Genomic DNA, 19,955 nt, shown 5'->3' with positions numbered 1-19,955 from the left:
TGGATCCTGCGTGGCTGTGGCGGAGGTGGAGGCCGGCAGCTACAGCTCTGATTGGACCCCTGGCCTGGGAACCTCCATATGCCACGGGGGCGGCCCTAAAAAACAAATAAACAAACGAAAAAGGAATGGATAAAATTTTAAAGCACCGAGAGACACACAGCTGAACAGCAAAGGAAAGGGAAAAGTAATGGACACTGGTTCCTCCACCTCAATGAAATCAGATTCTACTTGTATGACTTCACCTGTCAAATGGGGCCCCCACAAAAGGCTGACTATTCTGGGAACAAAATAAATCATTAAGTCAATACTCAGCTCCAAGTGGCGTCACCTCAGACTGCCGACTAAGCAGAGTAGCAAACTGCGAAATTCCAAAGGTTAAAAATCGAGTTCCCTCAAAAACGAAATTTTCAATGGAAAGAAGCCAGTTCATAGCAGGTAAATGAAATGCTCCTTGTCCATGTGTTCCTAACGCATTTTTATTGTTTGACAAAATACACTGTCTCCTTTCTTGCCACTCGGGACGCATGTAAGGCTTTAAACTAATATAAATCACCTTTAATAACGACAGCAGAATGCTATGGCGCTGCTAGAATAGACATGTCAGGTAGATACGAGTTTCTGTTATGTCACCCCACCCTGCCACTTGGGATGCATATAAGGCTTTAAACTAATATAAATCACCTTTTATGCTTACATCTATGATACGGTTGGCTTGGTTCACCAAAAAAAAAAAAAAAAAATTTCAATGTAATAAAAAATAAAGAGGTGTCGAGACAGAATAAGTCAAATCTAGGAAAATTCTAAGAGTAGATGGATACTCTAGAATGCATATGCCTTGGAAGATGGGTTTTTAAAGCAGAAAAAACACTGTTCTTATAAGCACAAACCAAAAAAAAATCTTCCAAGACACACAGGCTGCGGCAGGGTTAAGTTTGTTGTTTTTGTTTTTGAGTTAGTGTCAATTTCTGTCGGATCTGCTTCCTTTAGGAATTCTTAGAGAAGTCCTCTAAAGTGAGTGACTTGGTGCATAATGAGGCCTGCTCTCTGTCTGAAGCTTTTAGAGCAATGACTACACTTGTATGGCTTCTCCCCAGTGTGAATTCTTAAATGAATGACAAGGCTTGGTCTCTGTCTAAAGCTTTTCCCACAATAGTTACACTTGAAGGGTCTCTCTTCAGTGTGAGTTCTCTGGTGCAAAGTAAGAGCTGTCAGCCTGCTGAAGCTCTTACCGCAGTTATGACACCTGTGAGGCTTCTCGCCCGAATGCGTTTTCAGGTGTCTTTTAAGACTTGATCCATGGCAGAAGCTTTTCCCACACTCGAGGCATTTGTATGTCTCTTCTTCGGAATGGGTCCTCTGGTGCCCTATCAGGTGTGACCGCCGAGTGAACCGCTTTTTGCACACGGTGCATTCGTAGGGTCTCTCCCCTGTGTGAAGTCGCTGGTGTCTGTAAAGGTCGGAACTACGCAGGAATCTCTTCCCACACTCGGGGCACTTGTGAGGTTCTTCTCCTGAATGAATCCTCTGGTGCCCCGTCAGTTGTGACTTCCGCGCAAAACACTTCCCGCACTGAGAACATCGGTGAGGTTTGTCTCCTGGACTCTTCTTCTTGTGGGGTCTGGGGTTGAGTGGTTCTTCCGCGTTGGAGCCCTCAGCCTTCTCTCCTGCAGGGGGGTTCTGCCGATCAACGAGTTTTGTCAGGTCGGCCTGTAAGTCCTCCGAGGGGCCTTCCCAGTGGTTCTCTAACTGTACGTAGTCTTTTTGCAAAATGGGGCCGTGAAGAGCATTCCCCTCTAAAGGAACTAGAAACGGATACAGGTTGTCCAGTTTTTTCTGTTTTTCCGAAGTGTCTTCTTCATTTTCTATCCCGATCTCGAAACCTGAGAGAAGACACAGAGGGCAGAGGTCACTGGGCTCCACGTTGAAAAGAACGCAAGGGAAAAAGAAGAGTTAGGTCAAACCCCTGGTAGGAATAGAGACATTCCTAAGGAGAATCCCAAACTCTTTACTCTGATCAAGGTTGATTTTTTTTCCCCTTTTTCTTTCTTCTGTGATAGCAGTGAACAATTACTTACCTAACTTGGAATCGAGTAATTGTTTAATTTCTTTGGAATCTTGGAGTTCCTTCACCCATGCCTCTTCTCTATGCTCCAAAGGAAAGTTCACGTCCAGTTTGGGTATTGGATATCCTGGCCATAAGAAAGATGAGACGCATAATAGTTTGGGTCATCAAAGGTGTTTTCCAGATTTCATGCTGAAATTTGGGGCACGTGATCGCTTAATATCTACTTCCTCCTCCATTACTCTTATGTCAGCTGGAATCTCTTACAAGAGTCTTTTCTTTTTAAAGATAAGATCAAAACAAAAATGAGAAGGCATCCTTTTGGGCTCAATTCAAGGCTATTCTCCTCTTCCATAGAATAGAGGAATCAAATTTTTCTGTGCTGAAATCAATACCCTAAATTGCTACTGTATCTTTTCTTTTTTTTCTTTTTAGGGCCACACCTGCGGCATATGGAAGTTCCCAGGTTAGGGTCGAATCGGAGCTGCTGGCCTACACCACAGCCAAGGCAACTTGAACCGCATCTGCGACTTACATCACAGCTCACGGCAATACCAGATCCTTAACCCACTAAGCGAGGCCAGGGATTGAACCTCTGTCCTCATGGATACTAGTCAGGTTCATTGCCACTGAGCCACAACAGGAACTTCTACTGTATCTATTTTTGTGTGTGTGTTTCTTTTCAGGGCCGCACCTGCGGCATATGGAGGTTCCCAGGCTAGGGGTCGAATCCGAGCTACAGCCCCGGCCTACACCAGAGCCACAGCAATGCAGGATCCGAGATGCATCTGCGACCTACACCAAGGCTCACAGCAATGCAGGACCCTTAACCCACTGAGCGAGGCCAGGGATCAAACCCACGACCTCAGGGCTCATAGTTGGATTCGTTTCTGCTGCGCCTCAATGGGAACTCCTACTACTGCATTTATTTTGATAACCGGTTTTTTTAGTTAGAGCCAAAATATGAAGTAAATCTCCACAAAGTGTTGGCATATTCAGAGGGGGAAAGGCTGATGTTGAGCACCGCGTGAAGAGGGAGAGGTAAAGCTGGAAGTTATGAAACTGCCTTCTGGAATAATTCCAGTTGAGATTTTCAAATTATACTGGAAACTGACCAGCTTGGCCAAGAGCAGAAGGGGTCTTTCTGTTTGTTTCAGCTGAAGACTAGAAGTGGATTCTCTTGAAATTAACCCAAAGAGCCATCAAAGAGCGTTCCTCACTGTCAAGCTAAGGACGACCAGGGAAGTTTTCTACACTCAGGGCCCGCCTGTGTCCTACCGTGTGTCCTACCGCCCTCGCCTGGCTGAGAGCAGCTCTGGCTCCCATCCTCCCTCCCTCTCCGCCTGAGCCTCGCCTTCCTCCGCTCTGGCCAAGTGAACTGGGCTGCAATAAAGTATGGGTTGCAAAGTGGCTCATTGGAGATGGAAATGCAGCATGCTGTTTAAATATTAGCATCGTTACAATAATATTAGCATGTTCATTTGATGAACATTTAAATCTTAAGGCATTACATCAAAATACAGGAAGTGGAGGGAAACACCTTCTTTTATATTTTCATGGGGAAAAGACCTTTAAAAGATGTAGCAACAAAAATGCATTTCAAAGGAAATTCTGTTTAAATTCACTGCATTGTCTTTGGGTTTCAAAGCTAAGAACAGGACGAGAGGGTAAGGAGATGGAGGTCAAAGAAAACTGGAAGTCGGGGATGAAAGGAAACCTGTCATTAATAAAAGTGGGAGCAAAATGAAACTTGAAATGAGCCGAGAGAGTAGCAAAGGCCTCGGTGTGAAATACTGATTTATCATTTAAAGGCAGGAGGGAGACACTTCTAGCATGATACTATGTGGAGCTCTGCAGACCTGCTTCCCAGAGAAGTGGGTGAAAATTATTTAAAATAATAAAAGAAACATTTAAAGTCTCTCAAAACGGTCATAAAGGCACACAGAAAATTAGGAAACATCCATTTTTTAAAAATATGCTAAAATTCACAGAGAGCAAGAGTCTTGAGCATTAAAACCCAGACTGTGCTCTTTCGTCCCCTCCCAGCTGCACCCCAGACTGGTTTAGCCAAGGGCCTGGAGCCCCCTTTGCCCCAGCTCCCATCTGAAACCGAGCCGGGCCCTGTGGGGCTCCTGGCACAAAAGCCTTTCTGTGTCCCCCGTTTCTTGTCAGGAAATGGGCCTCATTCAGCCTCCATGACCTTCCCTGAGATCCTAGGGCCATGCTGAGACAGTCGCTAATCAGGGAAGGGAGGGGATGCAGAGACCAGGGAGGACCAGCCAAGACACAATAGCGCAGCCGTGGGCAGGGCCCTGGTCCCTCTCAGTGGATACACATAATATTACTGGCATCTTATACACCTGAGAAAAAAGTTCTATTCCTTATGCTCCTCTTAGAAACAAATACTTTAAAACTGAGCAGCTCAGAGTCCTGCCTTGTCCTTCTCCCTGCCTTAACTGCACTCTAAGCACAATCACCCGTAAGCTAAAGATTGAGCTAAAGACAGCACAATTGCCTGTGGGTTAAACATTATTAGCACATGATGTTTTTCAGGAACTTCCCTAGTTTCTTCTAATCTCTGATCAATATGCCCTTTTCCTTTTCACAAGTGCTGTTATTCTCGGCAACAACCCAGAAGACCACCATCATGATCAGGCTGAGATCGCCTAACTCCAGCTTTTTTTTATAATTATCATTATTATTTTTGGGGGGGTCTTTTTGTCTTTTTAGGGCTGCACCCTCGGCATATGGAGGTTCCCCGGCTAGCAGCTGAATCAGAGCTGTAGCCGCGGCCTACACCACAGCCACAGCAGCGCCAGATCTGAGCCGCGTCTGCGACCAAGGCCGGACCCTTAACCCACTGAGCGAGGCCAGGGATTGAACCTGCAACCTCATGGTTCCTAGTCGGACTTGTTAACCACTGCGCCACGATGGGAACTCCAGCTTTGATGACTAAGATTCCCCCCAAAGAAAGAATGTATGTTTGTCCCAATCCTGATTCCTATCTGAAAATCTGCTTTTCTCCTTTTTTACTATAAAACTCCTTGCAATTCTTTCCAATAGGGGGTGCAATCTTTAAGGCATTAACCTGCTGTGGCCGCCCTTTGCCTGGCAAAGCAATAAAGCTATCTTTTTCTCCTTTACCCAAAACTCTGTCTCTGTGTTTCAATTCGGCACCAGCAGACAGAGGCCGAATTTCAGCAACACATTCAGAGAGGTGCCTTCCTGGGAGGGGCAGGACCTCAGCATTTGTCATCCTGCCCTTGGTTATTTGCTGCTGAACTGAAATCCCGGGCAATTGTGGCTGAGAGGTGGGTGCTCCCGGTATCTACCCAGTCTTTGCTGGTGGGATGGAGACTCTTCCTTGGGTGTAATATTGACGAATGTGATTATGAATATGTTATAAGGACTAAAGGAAACCATGATTAAAGAAGTAAATTATGATGACGTCACATCATATCAAAATACAGAGTATCGGAGTTCCCATCGTGGCGCAGTGGTTAACAAGTCCGACTAGGAACCATGAGGTTGCAGGTTCGATCCCTGGCCTCACTCAGTGGGTTAAGGATCCAGCATTGCCGTGAGCTGTGGTGTAGGTCGCAGACGAGGCTCGGATCTGGCGTTGCTGTGGCTGTGGCATAGGCCGGCGACGGTAGCTCTGATTCGACCCCTAGCCTGGGAACCTCCACATGCCATGGGTGTGGCCCTGAAAAGACAAAAGACAAAAAATACAGAATATCAATAAATAGACAGAAATTATAAAAAGAATTAAAATCAAGTTCCTCAAAAACCGAGTTCCTCTGCTGAGTTGATGATTAAGTTCTCTATCCAAAACTTTATTCCCCTTTTTGTCCTGCACCTGTTTCCCTCAGGACTGCAGAGCATCAAAGAAAAGAAGAAACTGAAACCAAGCAGGACCCTCCATGTCCTCCGTTTCTTGTTTGTAGAAAAGGGCTTTAGTCTCTGAGGCCTTCCCAGAGTTCCAAGGAGCAGATTCGAGCAGTTACTGATTAGAAAATGAGGGAATGCAGAAACAAAGGAAAAGCAGTCAGCTAATAATTGTTAACAGTCCTAGTTCCTCCTCAACAGATATACATAACAATCTGACACTTATCTCTGAGGGGTTCTGCAGGAACTAAGGCCCCTACCACGGTGGGGGATGGTAGCTACATGCTGAGACTAGAAAGCTGATGATTGAAATTCCTGAAACTCTACCCCATTACACTATTACCGAGCAATCAGAAGAAAGTCACATAGCCGCCAGTCCTCACCCCAAATGTGGCCTTTAAAAACTCTTCCCTAGGAGTTCCCACTGTGACGCGGTGGGAACGAATCCAACTAGGAACCATGAAGGTGCCAGTTTGATCCCTGGCCTCACTCAGTGGATTAAGGATCTGGCGTTGCCATGAGCTGTGGTGTAGGTCTTAAATGTGGCTCGGATCTGGCGGATCTGGCATTGCTGTGGCTGTGGTGTAGGCTGGCAGCTGTAGCTCCGATGAGACCCCTAGCCTGGGAACTTCCTTATGCTGCATTTTCCTTTAGGTGCAGCCCTAAAAGGCAAAATAACCCCCCCCCCAAAAAAAAAACCTCTTCCCTAAAAGCCATCAGGGAGTTCAGGGGGTTTTGAGCATGAGCCACCTGTTCTCCTTGCCCTGCAACAAACCCTCCTCTGCTCCAAACTTCAGCATTTCAGTTAGTCTGGCCTCACTGTGTGTTGAACACAAGAACTTGGGTTCAACAAGAGAATCCAGTGGAAATTATGGAGTTGAAAAGTACAATGACCGGAATGAAAAAATTCTCTAGAATGGCTCAAGAGTAGATTTGAACTGTCTGAAGAATTAGTGAACTTAAAGACAGATCAATAAGAGGTTATGCTATCAAAAGAACAGGAAAAAAAAAGAATGAAGAAACATGAATGGAGTGTCAGAGAAAAGTGGAGCACCATTAAGTGCACCAACAGGTATACAATGAGAGCACCAGAAAGAAGCAGAGAAAATCTTTGAAGAAATAACAGCCCCAACTCCCCACATGTATTTAAATATATCCATATACACATCCAGGAAGCTCGATGAATTCTGTGTACGATAAATACAAAGAGATCTACAAAGAGACACATCAGAGTAAAAATCCTAAAAGCCAAATAAAAAGGAAAAACCTTTAAGGACAACAAGTGAAAAATGACTTGCCACTTACCAGGGAACCCCAGCAAGATTAAAAGATGAGTTTTCATTAGAAACAACAGAGGCCAGAAGACGGTAAGATGACATATTCAAAGTGTTCAAAGAAAAATAAAAATTTATATCCAGAAATGCTATCTTTCAAAAATGAATATGAAATAGCATTTCTGATAAACAAAAACTGATGAGAATTCACTGGTAGCAGAAACACTGCCTCACAAGAAATATTAAAGGAAGCTCCTCAGTCTGAAAGCAAGTGACCCCAAATAACACTCTGAATCCACATGGGAAAACGAAGGGCACAAATAATGGTAATAATTTAATTATGAAAGACAGTACAGGAGTTCCCGTCATGGCGCAGTGGTTAACGAATCGGACTAGGAACCATGAGGTTGTGGGTTCGATCCCTGGCCTCGCTCAGCGGGTTAAGGATCCGGCGTGGCCGTGAGCTGTGGTGTAGGCTGCAGATGCTGCTCGGATCCTGTGTTGCTGTGGCTGTGGCGTAGGCTGGCGGCTACAGCTCTGATTCGACCCCTAGCCATATGCCACAGGACCGGTCCTAGAAAAGGCAAAAAAGACAAAAAAAAAAAAAAAGAAAGACAGCACAAAGTTTTGTTTCTTCTCAAAAGATTTTAAAAGCAATTACACAAAACAGTATGTATGTAGTACACCCCTGGGCATATAACATAGGGAAATGGAATATATTTGTCAATAGCAGCACAAATGAAGTGGGTAGAGCAAAGCTGTATGGGGCTAAAGAAATGACTCCGGTTAGTAACTAAAACCCACAGAACAATGAAGGAAATAGGAAATGATAAATAATGCGAATGTAACAAAAGCTATAACATATACTTCTTTTCCTTTCTTCTCTCAGGAGTTTAAAAATCTTAAAATTAAATAATGTAATAGCTATAATATGGTATTGTTGAGTTTGTAGCATTACTTTTTCTTTTTACAGCTGCACCTGTGGTATGTGGAAGTTTCTGAGCTAGGGATTGAATCAGAGCTGCAGCTGTTGCAGCCACGGCAACACCAGATCCAAGCCACTTGTGCAAACTATGCTGCAGTTTATGGCAACACTGGATCCTTAACCCACTGAGTGAGGCCAGGGATCAAACCCATGTCCTCACAGAGATAATATCAGGTCCTTAACCCACTGAGCCACAATGGGACCTCCCTGAGTTTGTAACTTTTTTAATAGACTATGTATGATAGTAATACCCCAAAAGGGGGAAGTTACATAGGGTACTTCTATATCTTGCTGACACTGAGTTAGTATAAATCTGAAGTTGATTGTGATAAATTAAAATGTACATGCTAAACAGTAGAGGAACTACTAAGGAAATAACTTTTAAAATAGCGAAAACTGGAGTTCCTGTCGTGGCGCAGTGGTTAACGAATCCGACTAGGAACCATGAGGTTGCAGGTTCGGTCCCTGCCCTTGCTCAGTGGGTTAAGGATTCGGCATTGCCGTGAGCTGTGGTGTAGGTTGCAGACGCGGCTCGGATCCTGCGTTGCTGTGGCTCTGGCGTAGGCCGGTGGCTACAGCTCTGATTCGACCCCTAGCCTGGGAACCTCCATATGCCGCAGGAGCGGCCCAAGAAATAGCAAAAAAGAGAAGAGAAAAAAAAAAAAAAAGAAGCGTAAAAAATAGCGAAAACTGGAGTTCCCATTGTAGTGATGGTGTGTGACTGGTTCATCAAAAACAGTGTGGCAGCCCCTTGCTTTCTTATGATTCATTGGCTGTGGGAAATCTGCTGCCCTGTTTTGAGGACACCCTGGGCAGCTTATGGAGAAGACAGCTTAGCAAGGAAATGGGGCCTCCAGCCAGCCCCCTGCTGACAGTGACTCCATGCGAGGCTCTGAGCCAGAAACACCCTGTCAACCACTCCCAAATTCCTCACCTATGAAGTGATAAATGCTTTTTCCTTTAAGCTGCTAAGGTTTTTTTTTGGGGGGGGGGGGCGGTAATTTGTTATTCAGCAATAGCAATCCAAAACAAAGAGGGAAAAAGCAATTTGAAGCTAACAAAGAATGTGCCTGCCTGATGCATGTTTCCCTCAGCCCGGGCTCAGGGAGTGACTTCATTAAGTCCCACTATCAAAGGCTGTGTCATAAAGCCTCCACTCGACCAAGAAATATCATTATTATGGTTAGGGCTGGATATTAGCTAATGATATATTATTTAGTATAATAGAATCATCTGAAAGAATTTAAGTTACAAGACTCTTTTGTTGCTTTGCAGACAGCATTTTGCCTTTCACATTACTTTATTTTTTGTTTTGTTTTGTTTTTTGTCTTTTTGCCATTTCTTGAACCGCTCCTGCGGCATATGGAGGTTCCCCGGCTAGGGGTCGAATCGGAGCTGTAGCCGCTGGCCTACGCCAGGGCCACAGCAACACAGGATCCGAGCAGCATCTGCAGCCTACACCACAGCTCACGGCAACGCCGGAACCTTGACCCACTGAGCAAGGGCAGGGATCGAATCCGCAACCTCATGGTTCCTAGTCGGATTCGTTAATCACTGCGCCACAACGGGAACTCCCTCACATTACTTTAAATTTTCATCTCTCATATCCTGCATCACCCAAAGGATGTGATCTTTGACATTTTGCATACAATGTCCTAGTGTAAGCACATGCATTTAAATAAAAAACCTAAAGCTTTGGCAAATGAAAATTGTTCCAGATTCGGTGTACTAATTTTGAACTCCACATTTTCAAAGCGAAGCATGGTACACTATAAATTTTTAGGACCAGCACATCTCTGCTTTCTGATGGCAGGCATCCTAATAACTTTGCCTACCTCTAGCATTGGTGCGTCTGGCTTGATTTCAAATAAGGGATTTTTTTTTAAGCTTGCGTGTTTCTTTGATCACTTTCTATTTTCTACTTAAGTTCTTTTCTCTCTTTCTCTCTTATTCTCTCTTCCTACCCCTCTCCATTCACTTACATTAAATGAATACCATTAGATGAAGATATATGTGTGTTTATAGACATATATATTTTCCATTTCATACATACCCAACAATTTAGTGTTCTGCTGACAGGGACTACATTCCAAATTTTTTTTTTTCTGGAATTCTTTTTTATTTTCCAAATTTTAATACAACATCAACTGACCTTCCTTTACTTTTATTTATTTATTTTTGTCTTTTGTCTTTTTAGGGCCGCACCCACGGCATATGGAGGTTCCCAGGCTAGGGGTATAATCAGAGCTGTAGCCGCCGGTCTACACCACAGCCACAGCAACGCAGGATCCGAGCCTCCTTTGCAACCTACACCACAGCTCACGGCAATGCCGAATCCTTAACCCACTGAGCGAGGCCAGGGATTGAACCCATGTCCTCATGGATACTAGTTTGGTTTGTTAACCACTGAGCCATGAGGGAAAAGCCCCTTCCTTTACTTTTAAATGTCTTCTACTCTGCCAGCATCCTATGCTTTCCACTCAGCCTACCTACAACAGGCTTTTAAAACAGTAAAAGATGCTCAACATCACTGATTATTAGAGACAAATCAAAACTACTATGAGGTACCACCTCACACCAGTCAGCATGGCCGTCTTTAACAAGTCCACAAACAACAAATGCTGGAGGGGGTGTGGAGAAGAGGGAACCCTCCTGCACTGGTTGGTGGGAATGTAAGCTGGTACAACCACTATGGAAACCAGTATGGAGGTACCTCAGAAAACTATACATAGAACTACCATATGACCCAGCAATCCCACTCTTGGGCATCTATCCAGACAAAACTTTCCTTGAAAAAGACACATGCACCCACATGTTCATTGCGGCACTATTCACAATAGCCAACAACCTAAATGTCCATCCACAGATGAATGGATTAAGAAGATGTGGTATATGTACACAATGGAATACTACTCAGCCATAACAAAGAGCAAAATAATGCTATTTGAATCAACATGGATGGAACTAGAGACTCTCATCCTGAGTGAAGTGAGTCAGAAAGAGAAAGAAAAATACCAGATGATATCACTTATATCTGGAATCTAATACATGGCACAAATAAACCTTTCCACAGAAAAGAAAATCATGGACTTGGAGAACAGACTTGTGGTTGCCAAGAGGAAGGGGGAGGGAGTGGGAGGGACTGGGAATTTGGGGTTCATAGATGCAAACTATTGCCTTTGGAATGGGTAAGCAATGAGATCCTGCTGTATAGCACTGGGAGCTATATCTAGTCACTTATGATGGAGCAGGACAATATGAGAAAAAAGAATGTATACATGTATGTGTGACTGGGTCACCTTGCTGTATAGTAGAAAACTGACAGAACACTGTAAACCAGCTATGGTGGAAAAAAACAAAAATCATTAAATATATAAATAGCAAAAAAAATAGAAATAAAACAGTAAAAGTAAAATTATATAACAATTATATAAAAAAGTATAAAATTACGGAACAATACATCTTGCATCATTTTGCAAAGCATGATATATCAATTTAAGAGAGATAAGAAAGGGGGAGTTTCCTCTCCTCCAAATTGGTGTATTTTATGTGTTTAAATCATTCTTTCTCTTCCGTGATAAATATACTGGACATGTCTGCACTTCAGAGAGTAAAATGCCACAATGAAGAGCAACGCTCAGCATCATCTATGATTTTTGTACCTGGGACTGTTGCTGAGGGGAGCAAGTTAACACAGGTGCTAGGAGTGCATGGCGAGAACTTTCACAATGAAATGCTATGAGCTAAGTCTTACTACTTGCTGCTGGCACACATATAAAATTACAGATTTTTAAGAACTTTTTAACAGAGTATAAACTATGGGTAATGCAAAGATTGGAACATAAACGACGATATTAAACAGTTCTGCTTTGACCATAATATGCACACATATGTACTTGCAGGTTTTTCTTTTTTGTCACTTTTATTTTAAAATATTCTAGAGACCCATGAACACCTCGACCTCCACATGATCAAATCTAAACTCACGTGGACCCGCCACACATGCCGTCTTCTTGGGTCCTCTGTGTCAGTGAACCTGGACACCATCCCTCACCTCTTCCTCTTCCTCATTCAACATCCAGTCAGCCACCAAGTCCCCTAATTGCTATTTCCTACATATCTTCTGAATTGGTCCTTTTCTCTCCACCATGCCCGACACAATCTTAGTCCAGAAAATTAGCCTCTGTAAGGTGGATGAGTGTGGGATAACCATTACCAGTCTTCCCTGTCTTATGGTAGCCAGGGTGATGTTTTAAAGGCAAATCTGGGCGTTCCCGTCGTGGCGCAGTGGAAACGAATCCGACTAGGAACCATGAGGATGCGGGTTCGATCCCTCCTGGCCTCACTCAGCGGGTTAAGGATCTGGTGTTGCCATGAGCGGTGGTGTAGGTTGAAGACACAGCTCAGATCTGGTGTGGCTGTGGCTGTGGCTGTAGCTGTGGCATAGGCTGGCAGCAACAGCTCTGATTCGACCCCTAGCCTGGGAACCCCCATAAGCCTCGGGTGCTGCCCTAAAAAAAAGACAAAAGATAAATAAATTAAAAAAATAAGAGCAACTCTGTGTCTATCACTCCCTTGAGAACATCTAGTGGCTTCCCAGGCCTGGTAATAAAGCCTAATGTCTGAGCAAGGCTGACAAAGCTCTTCAGATCCAGGGCCCTGCTTCTCTCTCCAGCCCCTCTGGCTCCTCCGCTCCTCCCCTGCATCCACACCCACACCCGCACCCCGAGTCAGGAGGGCTTCAAATACACCATGCTGGCTAGTCCTGGAGCCTCTGGGCAGGCTGTCCGTCGTGCCTAAAGCCCCCTCCCCACCTCAGCCGCACAGCAGGGTTGAGTTACTCCAATTCATCTTCTAGGTTTCTATCCAAATCCCCCTTCCTCGAGGCCCCCGCGCTCTGCTAAAAGCTGGCCCTTCTGGGGGGCTCCCAGAGCATCCTACTCTCTCCAGCGCGGCACTCCACAGTCCTGCTCACACAGCTGAGTCGTCCACAGGGGTTGAAGCTCCAGGGTACCTGAGACTGATTTTCTGCCTGTGTACTAGAGACCCCCGGGTGGCAACCCACGGAATGGGGAAAGTATCTGCAAATCACATCCAGAATATAGAGAGGACTCTAAAATTCAACAACAACCCCCCCACAAACCCCATTCAAAAATGTGCAGAGGAGTTCCCGTCGTGGCTCAGCGGAGACAAATCTGACTAGCAACCATGAGATCCGTGGCCTCACTTAAGGATCCACCATTACCTTGAGCTGTGGTGTAGGTCGCAGATGCGACTTGGATCCCGCGTTGCTGTGGCTGTGGTGTAGGCCGGCGGCTACAGCTCTGATTTGACCCCTAGTCTGGGAACCTCCATATGCCATGAGTACGGCCCTAAAGAGACAAAAAAAAAAAAAAAAGCTGAAAAGAGAAAAATAGGGTTCTTGAACAGGGCCATTAGCTTAAGCGGTTTTCAATCCCATTTGATGGCAGGTGCTTTGCGCCCAGCTGTTCCCAGAGAGCTGTTTTCTCCTTCCCCTCTTCATCAGAGCAGCCCATTTCCATCAGGTCATCTGTATTCTAAGGCAACCCCAGCCCTGAAGCTCTTGAGCTCTCAAAGCAGACATCAAAGAAAGGAAAGAAAACCCCGCCTTACCAGGGTCCAGAAAGGGCTGGCCTTCCCCAGCAGCACCGAAGCTCAGCTCCTGCGGCCCTGCCTGTGGGATCCACGCCTCTGCCACTGCGACCTCCGGGGCAGGTCCCATTACTTGGAGTGGGGGTGACTCCAGGTGGATGTTTGGTGGTATGTGTGCCATTCCCACTGGTGCCAGTTCTTCCAAGAGCATTTCCTGCCTATCGATCTGGGAGAAATGCCAGAACCATCACTAAAAGTCCAGACCAGCTCTGCCTACTAGCAATACAGCAAGCCACCCACGTCCTTTTAAATTTTCCAGTGGCCATATAAAACAAAAAATGAAAGAGGTAAAGTCAATCTTCATAACATGCCATATGTAACCCAATATATCTAAAATATCATCATTTCAGAACATAATCAACATCAACAATTGTTAGTGAGATATTGCACCTACTTTTTTTTCATACTACGTTTTCAGAATGTGCTGTGCGTGTTATCCTCACAGATATGTCAGTTTGGACTAGCCACATTTCAAGTACTCAGAGCCACACTTGGAGTTCCCGTTGTGGCTCAGCAGTAATGAATCTGACTAGTATCCATGAAAACGAAGCTTGGATCCCTGGCCTCGCTCAGTGGGTTAAAGATCTGGCGTGGCTGTGGCTGTGGTGCAGGCCGGCAGCTGAGGCTCTGATTCGACCCCTAGCCTGGGAATTTCCACTATGTCACAAGCGTGGCCCTAAAAAGACCAAAAAAAAAAAAAAAAAGAAAAAAAAAAGGCCACACTTGGCTAGTGGCTACAGTACTAGGCAGTGCACAAGAAGCAGACTACGCAAAGGTAAAATCTCATGTGGGAGAATGAACCAAAGCGAGAAAGGAAGAGAAAGCATAAACTCATTTCATCCTAGAGGGGCCGGGAAGCTGGATGACGGCTGTTCAGGCCGGCTGACTGCTGAGCCCCGTCAACACACCAGGCTGGAGCCCCCCCAATGCTCAACCAGAAGCGCTTCATGCCTCCTCCCAAAGGTTGTGAACAGAAACCAGTGCCCACGGGGCATGTCGGATATGACGGCAGGTGGCGGCTATGGGAATTTGGTGAGCCAGAGATGGGAGTCCATGCAATTCACGGGGCAGAACTGCTCCGCCTCCCCTGCCAAACAACTTAGGCACATTCCCTCAAATGTTCAGGTAGGTAAAAAGAACCGGTCAAGAACCTCACCCTGTTGGTCATATAAACACAAAATATTTTTGCATATTTTCACATGACTTGAATTTCCTAGGGAAACACTGCTTTGGAAATCAAAGACTATACTACTTATTATTCAGCTTGACCAAGGGTTGTTGGCCACGTTGAGAAATCATGTGACCAGCAGCGACACTGCACATGGTGTTTGCACTGTATCATATCAGAGAGAAGTTCTGGCTGTCACCTTCCCAGTGGATCTACGCATAGATTCTAGCAAATGACAACTTCCTGAAGTTTTGGTGCCGTCAAGCCCAAAATGTGTGTACTGAAATGCTCATCATTTCCTAAGAATCCATGTTCCTTTTTCTTTATATTCCTTCTAGAGTTGACTGGACTCAGAGTTGGCAACATTTTCTTGTAAAGAGACAGCACATGTTTTAGGCTTTGCAGATCGGACAGGTCTGTGGCCTCTTTTTCTTGTTTTAACCATCCTTCAAAAAGGTAATAACCAAAGTTCCCATTGTGGCTCAGCTGAATCAAATCCGACTAGGAACCATGAGGTTGCGGGTTCGATCCCTGGCCTCGCTCAGTGAGTTCAGTGAGTTAGGGATCTGGCGTTGCCACGAGCTGTGGTGTAGGTTTCAGATGCGGCTTGGATCAGGTGTTGCTGTGAGCTGTGGTGTAGGTCGCAGACACGGCTCAGATGCTGGGTTTCTGTGGCTGTGGTGTAGGCCGGCAGCTGTAGCTCCGATTGGACCCCTAGCCTGGGAACCTCCATATGCCATTGGTGCAGCTCTAAAAAGCAAAAAAAAAAAAAAAAAGCTAATAACCATTAGCTCATGGGTTGTGTAAGAAGAGGCTTTGCACATATTTGGATCACAGAGCACATATGATATTGATGTTTTCTTAACAGTTATATAAGTAAAGGAGTTATCTATAAATTTCATCTTGGGATAGGAAAGGGGACATTCCTAAATATTTGTTATAGATATGGAGTTTAACAGTTAAGCATCACTGAAACTTTAGCTGACTCCAGCAGAAGGAAAAAGGAAAAGCACTGCAGGCAAATCCTGGGGCACCGGACAGAAGGTGTAACCTGGTCCCAGCCACCTGCGCTACGTCTCTCGGTCTCATGACCAAAATCCCAAACTCTTTTCTCACCTGCTGCTCTGGTATTTCCAGTTCCCTCTGTAGGTCTTCTATCAGTGACACAACTCTTTCTCTGTTCTCTGGGCAATGTTCCCTCACCCAGGTCTCTATCTCAGTGGGCAGAATCGTTAGGAATTGCTCCAACACCAGCAGCTCCAAGATCTGTTCCTTAGAACGCATCTTTGGCTTCAGCCATTGACAGCAAAGCTCCCAGAGTTTGTTGAAAGCTTCATGAGGTCCAGCTGCTTCTTTGTACTGGAACTGCCGGAAGCGCTGGCGGAAGACCTCACAGTCAGTATCATACTCTTGAAACACTGAGCCCTGATTCAAGGAGGCCTGGATTGCACAACCCAGGGCCACAGCCATCGCCCCCTTCCAGCAGTGGACAATGTCACGGGGTCCTGAAATGGCAGATTGCAAGTTCTTTCTTTGTGTTATCGTCTGGGCGGAGCCACCTGCAGCTGAGGACAGGACAAGAGGGGAAACAGCAGTGGTTACCTGAGGGCACACTCACCTCCCTCAACTCGCTCACTTTTCCCCAAAGCCCCAAGACAGCAGTTTATAATCTTTTTGGCGGCTTTCAGAACCTGATGGAAGCCATGGCTTCACTTTAGGAGAATACGGTAGACATCCACTTCTGCACCCAACTTCCCAAACATTTACAAAACGTCCAAGCCCATCCGTGGACCCTCCAGAACTGTGCTGTCCAACATGGGAGCCACTAGGCTCTCGAGGACACAAGTCAAAATTTATTAAAACTAAAACCTCAGCGCCCGGCCACATTTCAAGTACTCAGCGGCCATCAGAACAGAGGCTTCTACTGGACAGCTCTGGTCCGGAATCCCCCCACCCCCCCGACCAAGGCTAAACCCCCTTGCCTTAGATAAGCCCCTGCAGATGTGGTGGCTTCGAAACCCACTCCCAGCCCAATTCCAACGGTCCTGTGTTTCTGCATAGAGCTAGGCCACAAAAGAAATGGGGGCGCAATACTCACGATGGCAAAGAACCCTGAAAGTCCATCTACCTTTGAGTCGCCCCAGCCCCCTCCACCTTCAGCCAAGGGCATCTTAGCCGGAGCCACCCACGCCTTGCAAAGACAGCAAACCACCAACCCCTCTCAGTCCGCTCCCCTGGAGGTCACCGCCAGCTCAGCCAACACCACCGCGCCCCTCGCCCCGCAACAGCATTCTAAGTGACTTGCTCACGAGAAAACGACACGGCAACAGGGCAGGTCAGCGGGCGTCGGGTCTGCCCTAACACCCACGGACATTTATCACACGCCTCACGCTTTGTGCCAGGTACTGCCTGAGCCTCCCACACGGGAGTTCCTTTCGCCCTCATCCATCGTCAGGAGGCGGGCTCTCAGACTGCGCCCGGAACACAGATGAGGGCGCCGAGCTGGGGCTTAGGAGGACTCGAATCACTTGTCCCAAGCCACAGAGCAAACGCCAGAGGGAGGTGGTCGGGAGGTTAGAATCGAGAGACTCCTGCACAGCTCAGGTCTCAAAACACCCACATGCCCTTAGCGCCATCTCCGAGGTCACAGGGGCCATCCCAGGCCTGTCCCCGCCCGCTGCCAGGGCTCCTCTCTGTCCGCAGGGGCCCAGATGCCCTGTACCCGTCCTCTTCCTTGTAGTGGGACAACGGAAACATACCCAGCACCCCACCCCCCTCGCCCCAGTGGACACTGTCCCCATAGCACCCTTTATCCGGAGGGTAGCCCGGGCTTTGGCGGCAGACCACCTAGCGATCACCTGCTAGCTCTGGGCCCCTGGCACCCAGGGCTTCTGTCTGTACCCTGCCAACAATCCCAGCATCTCCTTCACAGAAGGACCTGCGGGCGAATCCCACTGCGTGGACAGGAACAGCAGGGTGCCTGGCACCGAGGAGGCGCTCAGGAAAGGTCGTTCCCTAGGGAGCTTCGACCCACCCCGCCCCGCCCCACCAGCCCCCCACCAGGCACCTAACCGTCGCTGGGGGGCGTGCAGGGACCACGCCGCTCGGGGCTCTGGACCCGCCTTTCCTGCGCTCCAGCCTCCCAGCGGGGCAGCCCTCCCTGGACGGTCCCCAGCCTGCCACCGCGTCGGCCAGGGAACTGACCCTCCGGGTTGCCCCCCTCCACGCCCCGCGGCCCTTCCGGAGGAAAGCTTCCCTCCACCCAGGGGCTCCTGGCTTCTCCGCAAACCCTCCCGAAATGACCCCGGGCCCACAGGGCCCGTGCAGGAAGAGCTGTGTCAGGAGAGGGCGAGGGGAAAGGCACGGGGGGCAAGTCCAAAAGCCCGTGGGAAACCCGATGCCCGCGGCGCGGCCCCAGCGCGCTCCCCGGGGAGGAGGTCCCGCCGCCCAGGGGGGCGCTCCCGGCCCCGGAGCAGCCCGGGAAGGCCCGGCCGGGTGGCCCGGGAGCGGCGGCGGGGACCCGGGCTGGCCAGGGGCCCGCCGCCCGGCGCTCCTCCCCGCGCCCTCGGCCGGATCGGGGCTGCAGGCGGCGGGTTCGCGCAGCCGGAGCGGGATGGGAGCCCCGCTCCCCGCGCCCGCGCCCCAGGGACGGCCACGCCCTCTGGCCGCTCCGGGACTCACCGCCTCAGCGCCCACGGCTCTCCCAGGCTCACCGGGGGCAGCTGCCCAGGGCGCAGGCGCGCGGCCGCGCTGAGGACTACAACTCCCGGCAAGCTCCACGTCACTCGCCCAGGGATCTCGGCCCCAAAGGCGCTGACGCGGGAGGGGCTGGGATTTTCCTTTCCGGCCTGGCGGAGGCCTCTTTGGAAGCGATCCCACTTCCGGTCTTAAGCGCCTTTAAATTCCAGGGGATTGGGTGGGTTGCACCCCGGTTCTCGATCCTAGCGAGGGCTTCTCTCCCATCATCCCTGGAGTAACTGGAGCAGCGGGGGAACTCCTTAAATCTGTTACCACTGGATCAGTGATTGTCAAACGCCTCTCCGTAAGAAGAATTTCTTGCGAAAACCTTTTAAAAATTCAGATTTCTGGACATCCGTACGCATTGACTCTCGCATGAGCTCCAGGATTCGCACTTAATAAGCCTTCTTGGAATATTGACGCTCACCTTCAGCTCGCGGGTCACAGTGGCCTTGAATAGCTCATGCTTTTTTGAGTACCTCGTGTTTTCTTAAAGAGCCTACCTTCAATGAAGCGATCTCGTGCATTCCTCGCTCCTTTTGGCCGCCACCAGAGGGCGCTCGCGGCTTTGACGGTGCCCAAATGGCCCCGCCTCTTATAGTGGATTGCCCTCTGGTCTCGTCCCCGCAAATTTTCGCTTCTGCGTGGTCCCTTTCCAACTCAGCCGTGAATTGTGACCAGGAGAGAGGCGATGGTGTCATTTGGGAGATGTAGTCCTCACATTGGTCCTGAGATAGTTTTGTTTTTCTGTTTTAGTCTTTGGACGCCAAACTTTAGTGTTGGTCCAAGAAAGAGCGGGAAGAGCTGCAGGCGATTGTGCCTCCCAGAGGCCCTAGTGGAAGCGAGATCAGGGGCAGGGGCCCCATAGTCCCGAATCCACAGAGGCCAAAGTCCTTGAAATAGCTCCGCTTGGGCTGGAGCTGGGCTCATGGACTGCGACATGGACCCACGGGCACCCTGACTCCTGCGGATTCTGTGTATTGTTTCATGGGGCGCCAGGTGCCTTTCACAGCTGTCATGGCTGGTTTCTGGGCCAAGGTGGTGGGCATTTGACCCTGGCTTCCAGGAGCAAAATGTAGTCCTCATTTTGAAACCAGAGTGGCTTCTGAGCCTGGAGCCAGCAGCTCCAAGCAAAGCCCAGCGTGGGGGCCTCTCATCTGCACTTCT

General features: G+C 47.9%; 1 protein-coding gene across 2 annotated transcripts; it reads right to left on the bottom strand.

Annotated features, from left to right (window-relative positions):
• Nucleotides 1-135: 135 nt before the first annotated feature.
• On the bottom strand, nucleotides 136-18,789 carry ZNF449 (zinc finger protein 449). 2 transcript variants are annotated; one of them, XM_047764861.1, is made up of 5 exons: nucleotides 18,732-18,789; nucleotides 16,167-16,615; nucleotides 13,844-14,048; nucleotides 2,076-2,189; nucleotides 136-1,880 (listed from the first exon to the last, which is right to left on the bottom strand). In XM_047764861.1, exons 2-5 carry the CDS (start codon nucleotides 16,518-16,520, stop codon nucleotides 994-996), a joined length of 1,560 nt encoding a protein of 519 aa, XP_047620817.1. In that variant the 5' UTR covers nucleotides 16,521-16,615; nucleotides 18,732-18,789; the 3' UTR covers nucleotides 136-993. The 2 variants fall into 2 exon arrangements, with proteins under 2 accessions (XP_047620817.1, XP_047620818.1); XM_047764862.1 differs by having other exon boundaries at nucleotides 16,167-16,609; nucleotides 18,732-18,765.
• Nucleotides 18,790-19,955: the final 1,166 nt, after the last annotated feature.

Source organism: Phacochoerus africanus, chromosome X, assembly GCF_016906955.1.
Source record: "Phacochoerus africanus isolate WHEZ1 chromosome X, ROS_Pafr_v1, whole genome shotgun sequence".
In the NCBI taxonomy this organism is placed as follows: Eukaryota; Metazoa; Chordata; class Mammalia; order Artiodactyla; family Suidae; genus Phacochoerus; species Phacochoerus africanus.
This window is presented reverse-complemented; position numbering and strand designations above follow the sequence as displayed.

What these genes read in the sequence shown, in the direction of transcription:
- ZNF449 (XM_047764861.1), bottom strand. Translation starts at nt 16,520, where the DNA reads ATGGCTGTGGCCCTGGGTTGTGCAATCCAGGCCTCCTTGAATCAGGGC. An exon ending in TGGAAATACCAGAGCAGCAG is followed by an intron (nt 14,049 to 16,166) that starts GTGAGAAAAGAG and finishes CATTTCTCCCAG; the next exon opens with ATCGATAGGCAGGAAATGCT. An exon ending in ATTACTCGATTCCAAGTTAG is followed by an intron (nt 1,881 to 2,075) that starts GTAAGTAATTGT and finishes GTCTTCTCTCAG; the next exon opens with GTTTCGAGATCGGGATAGAA.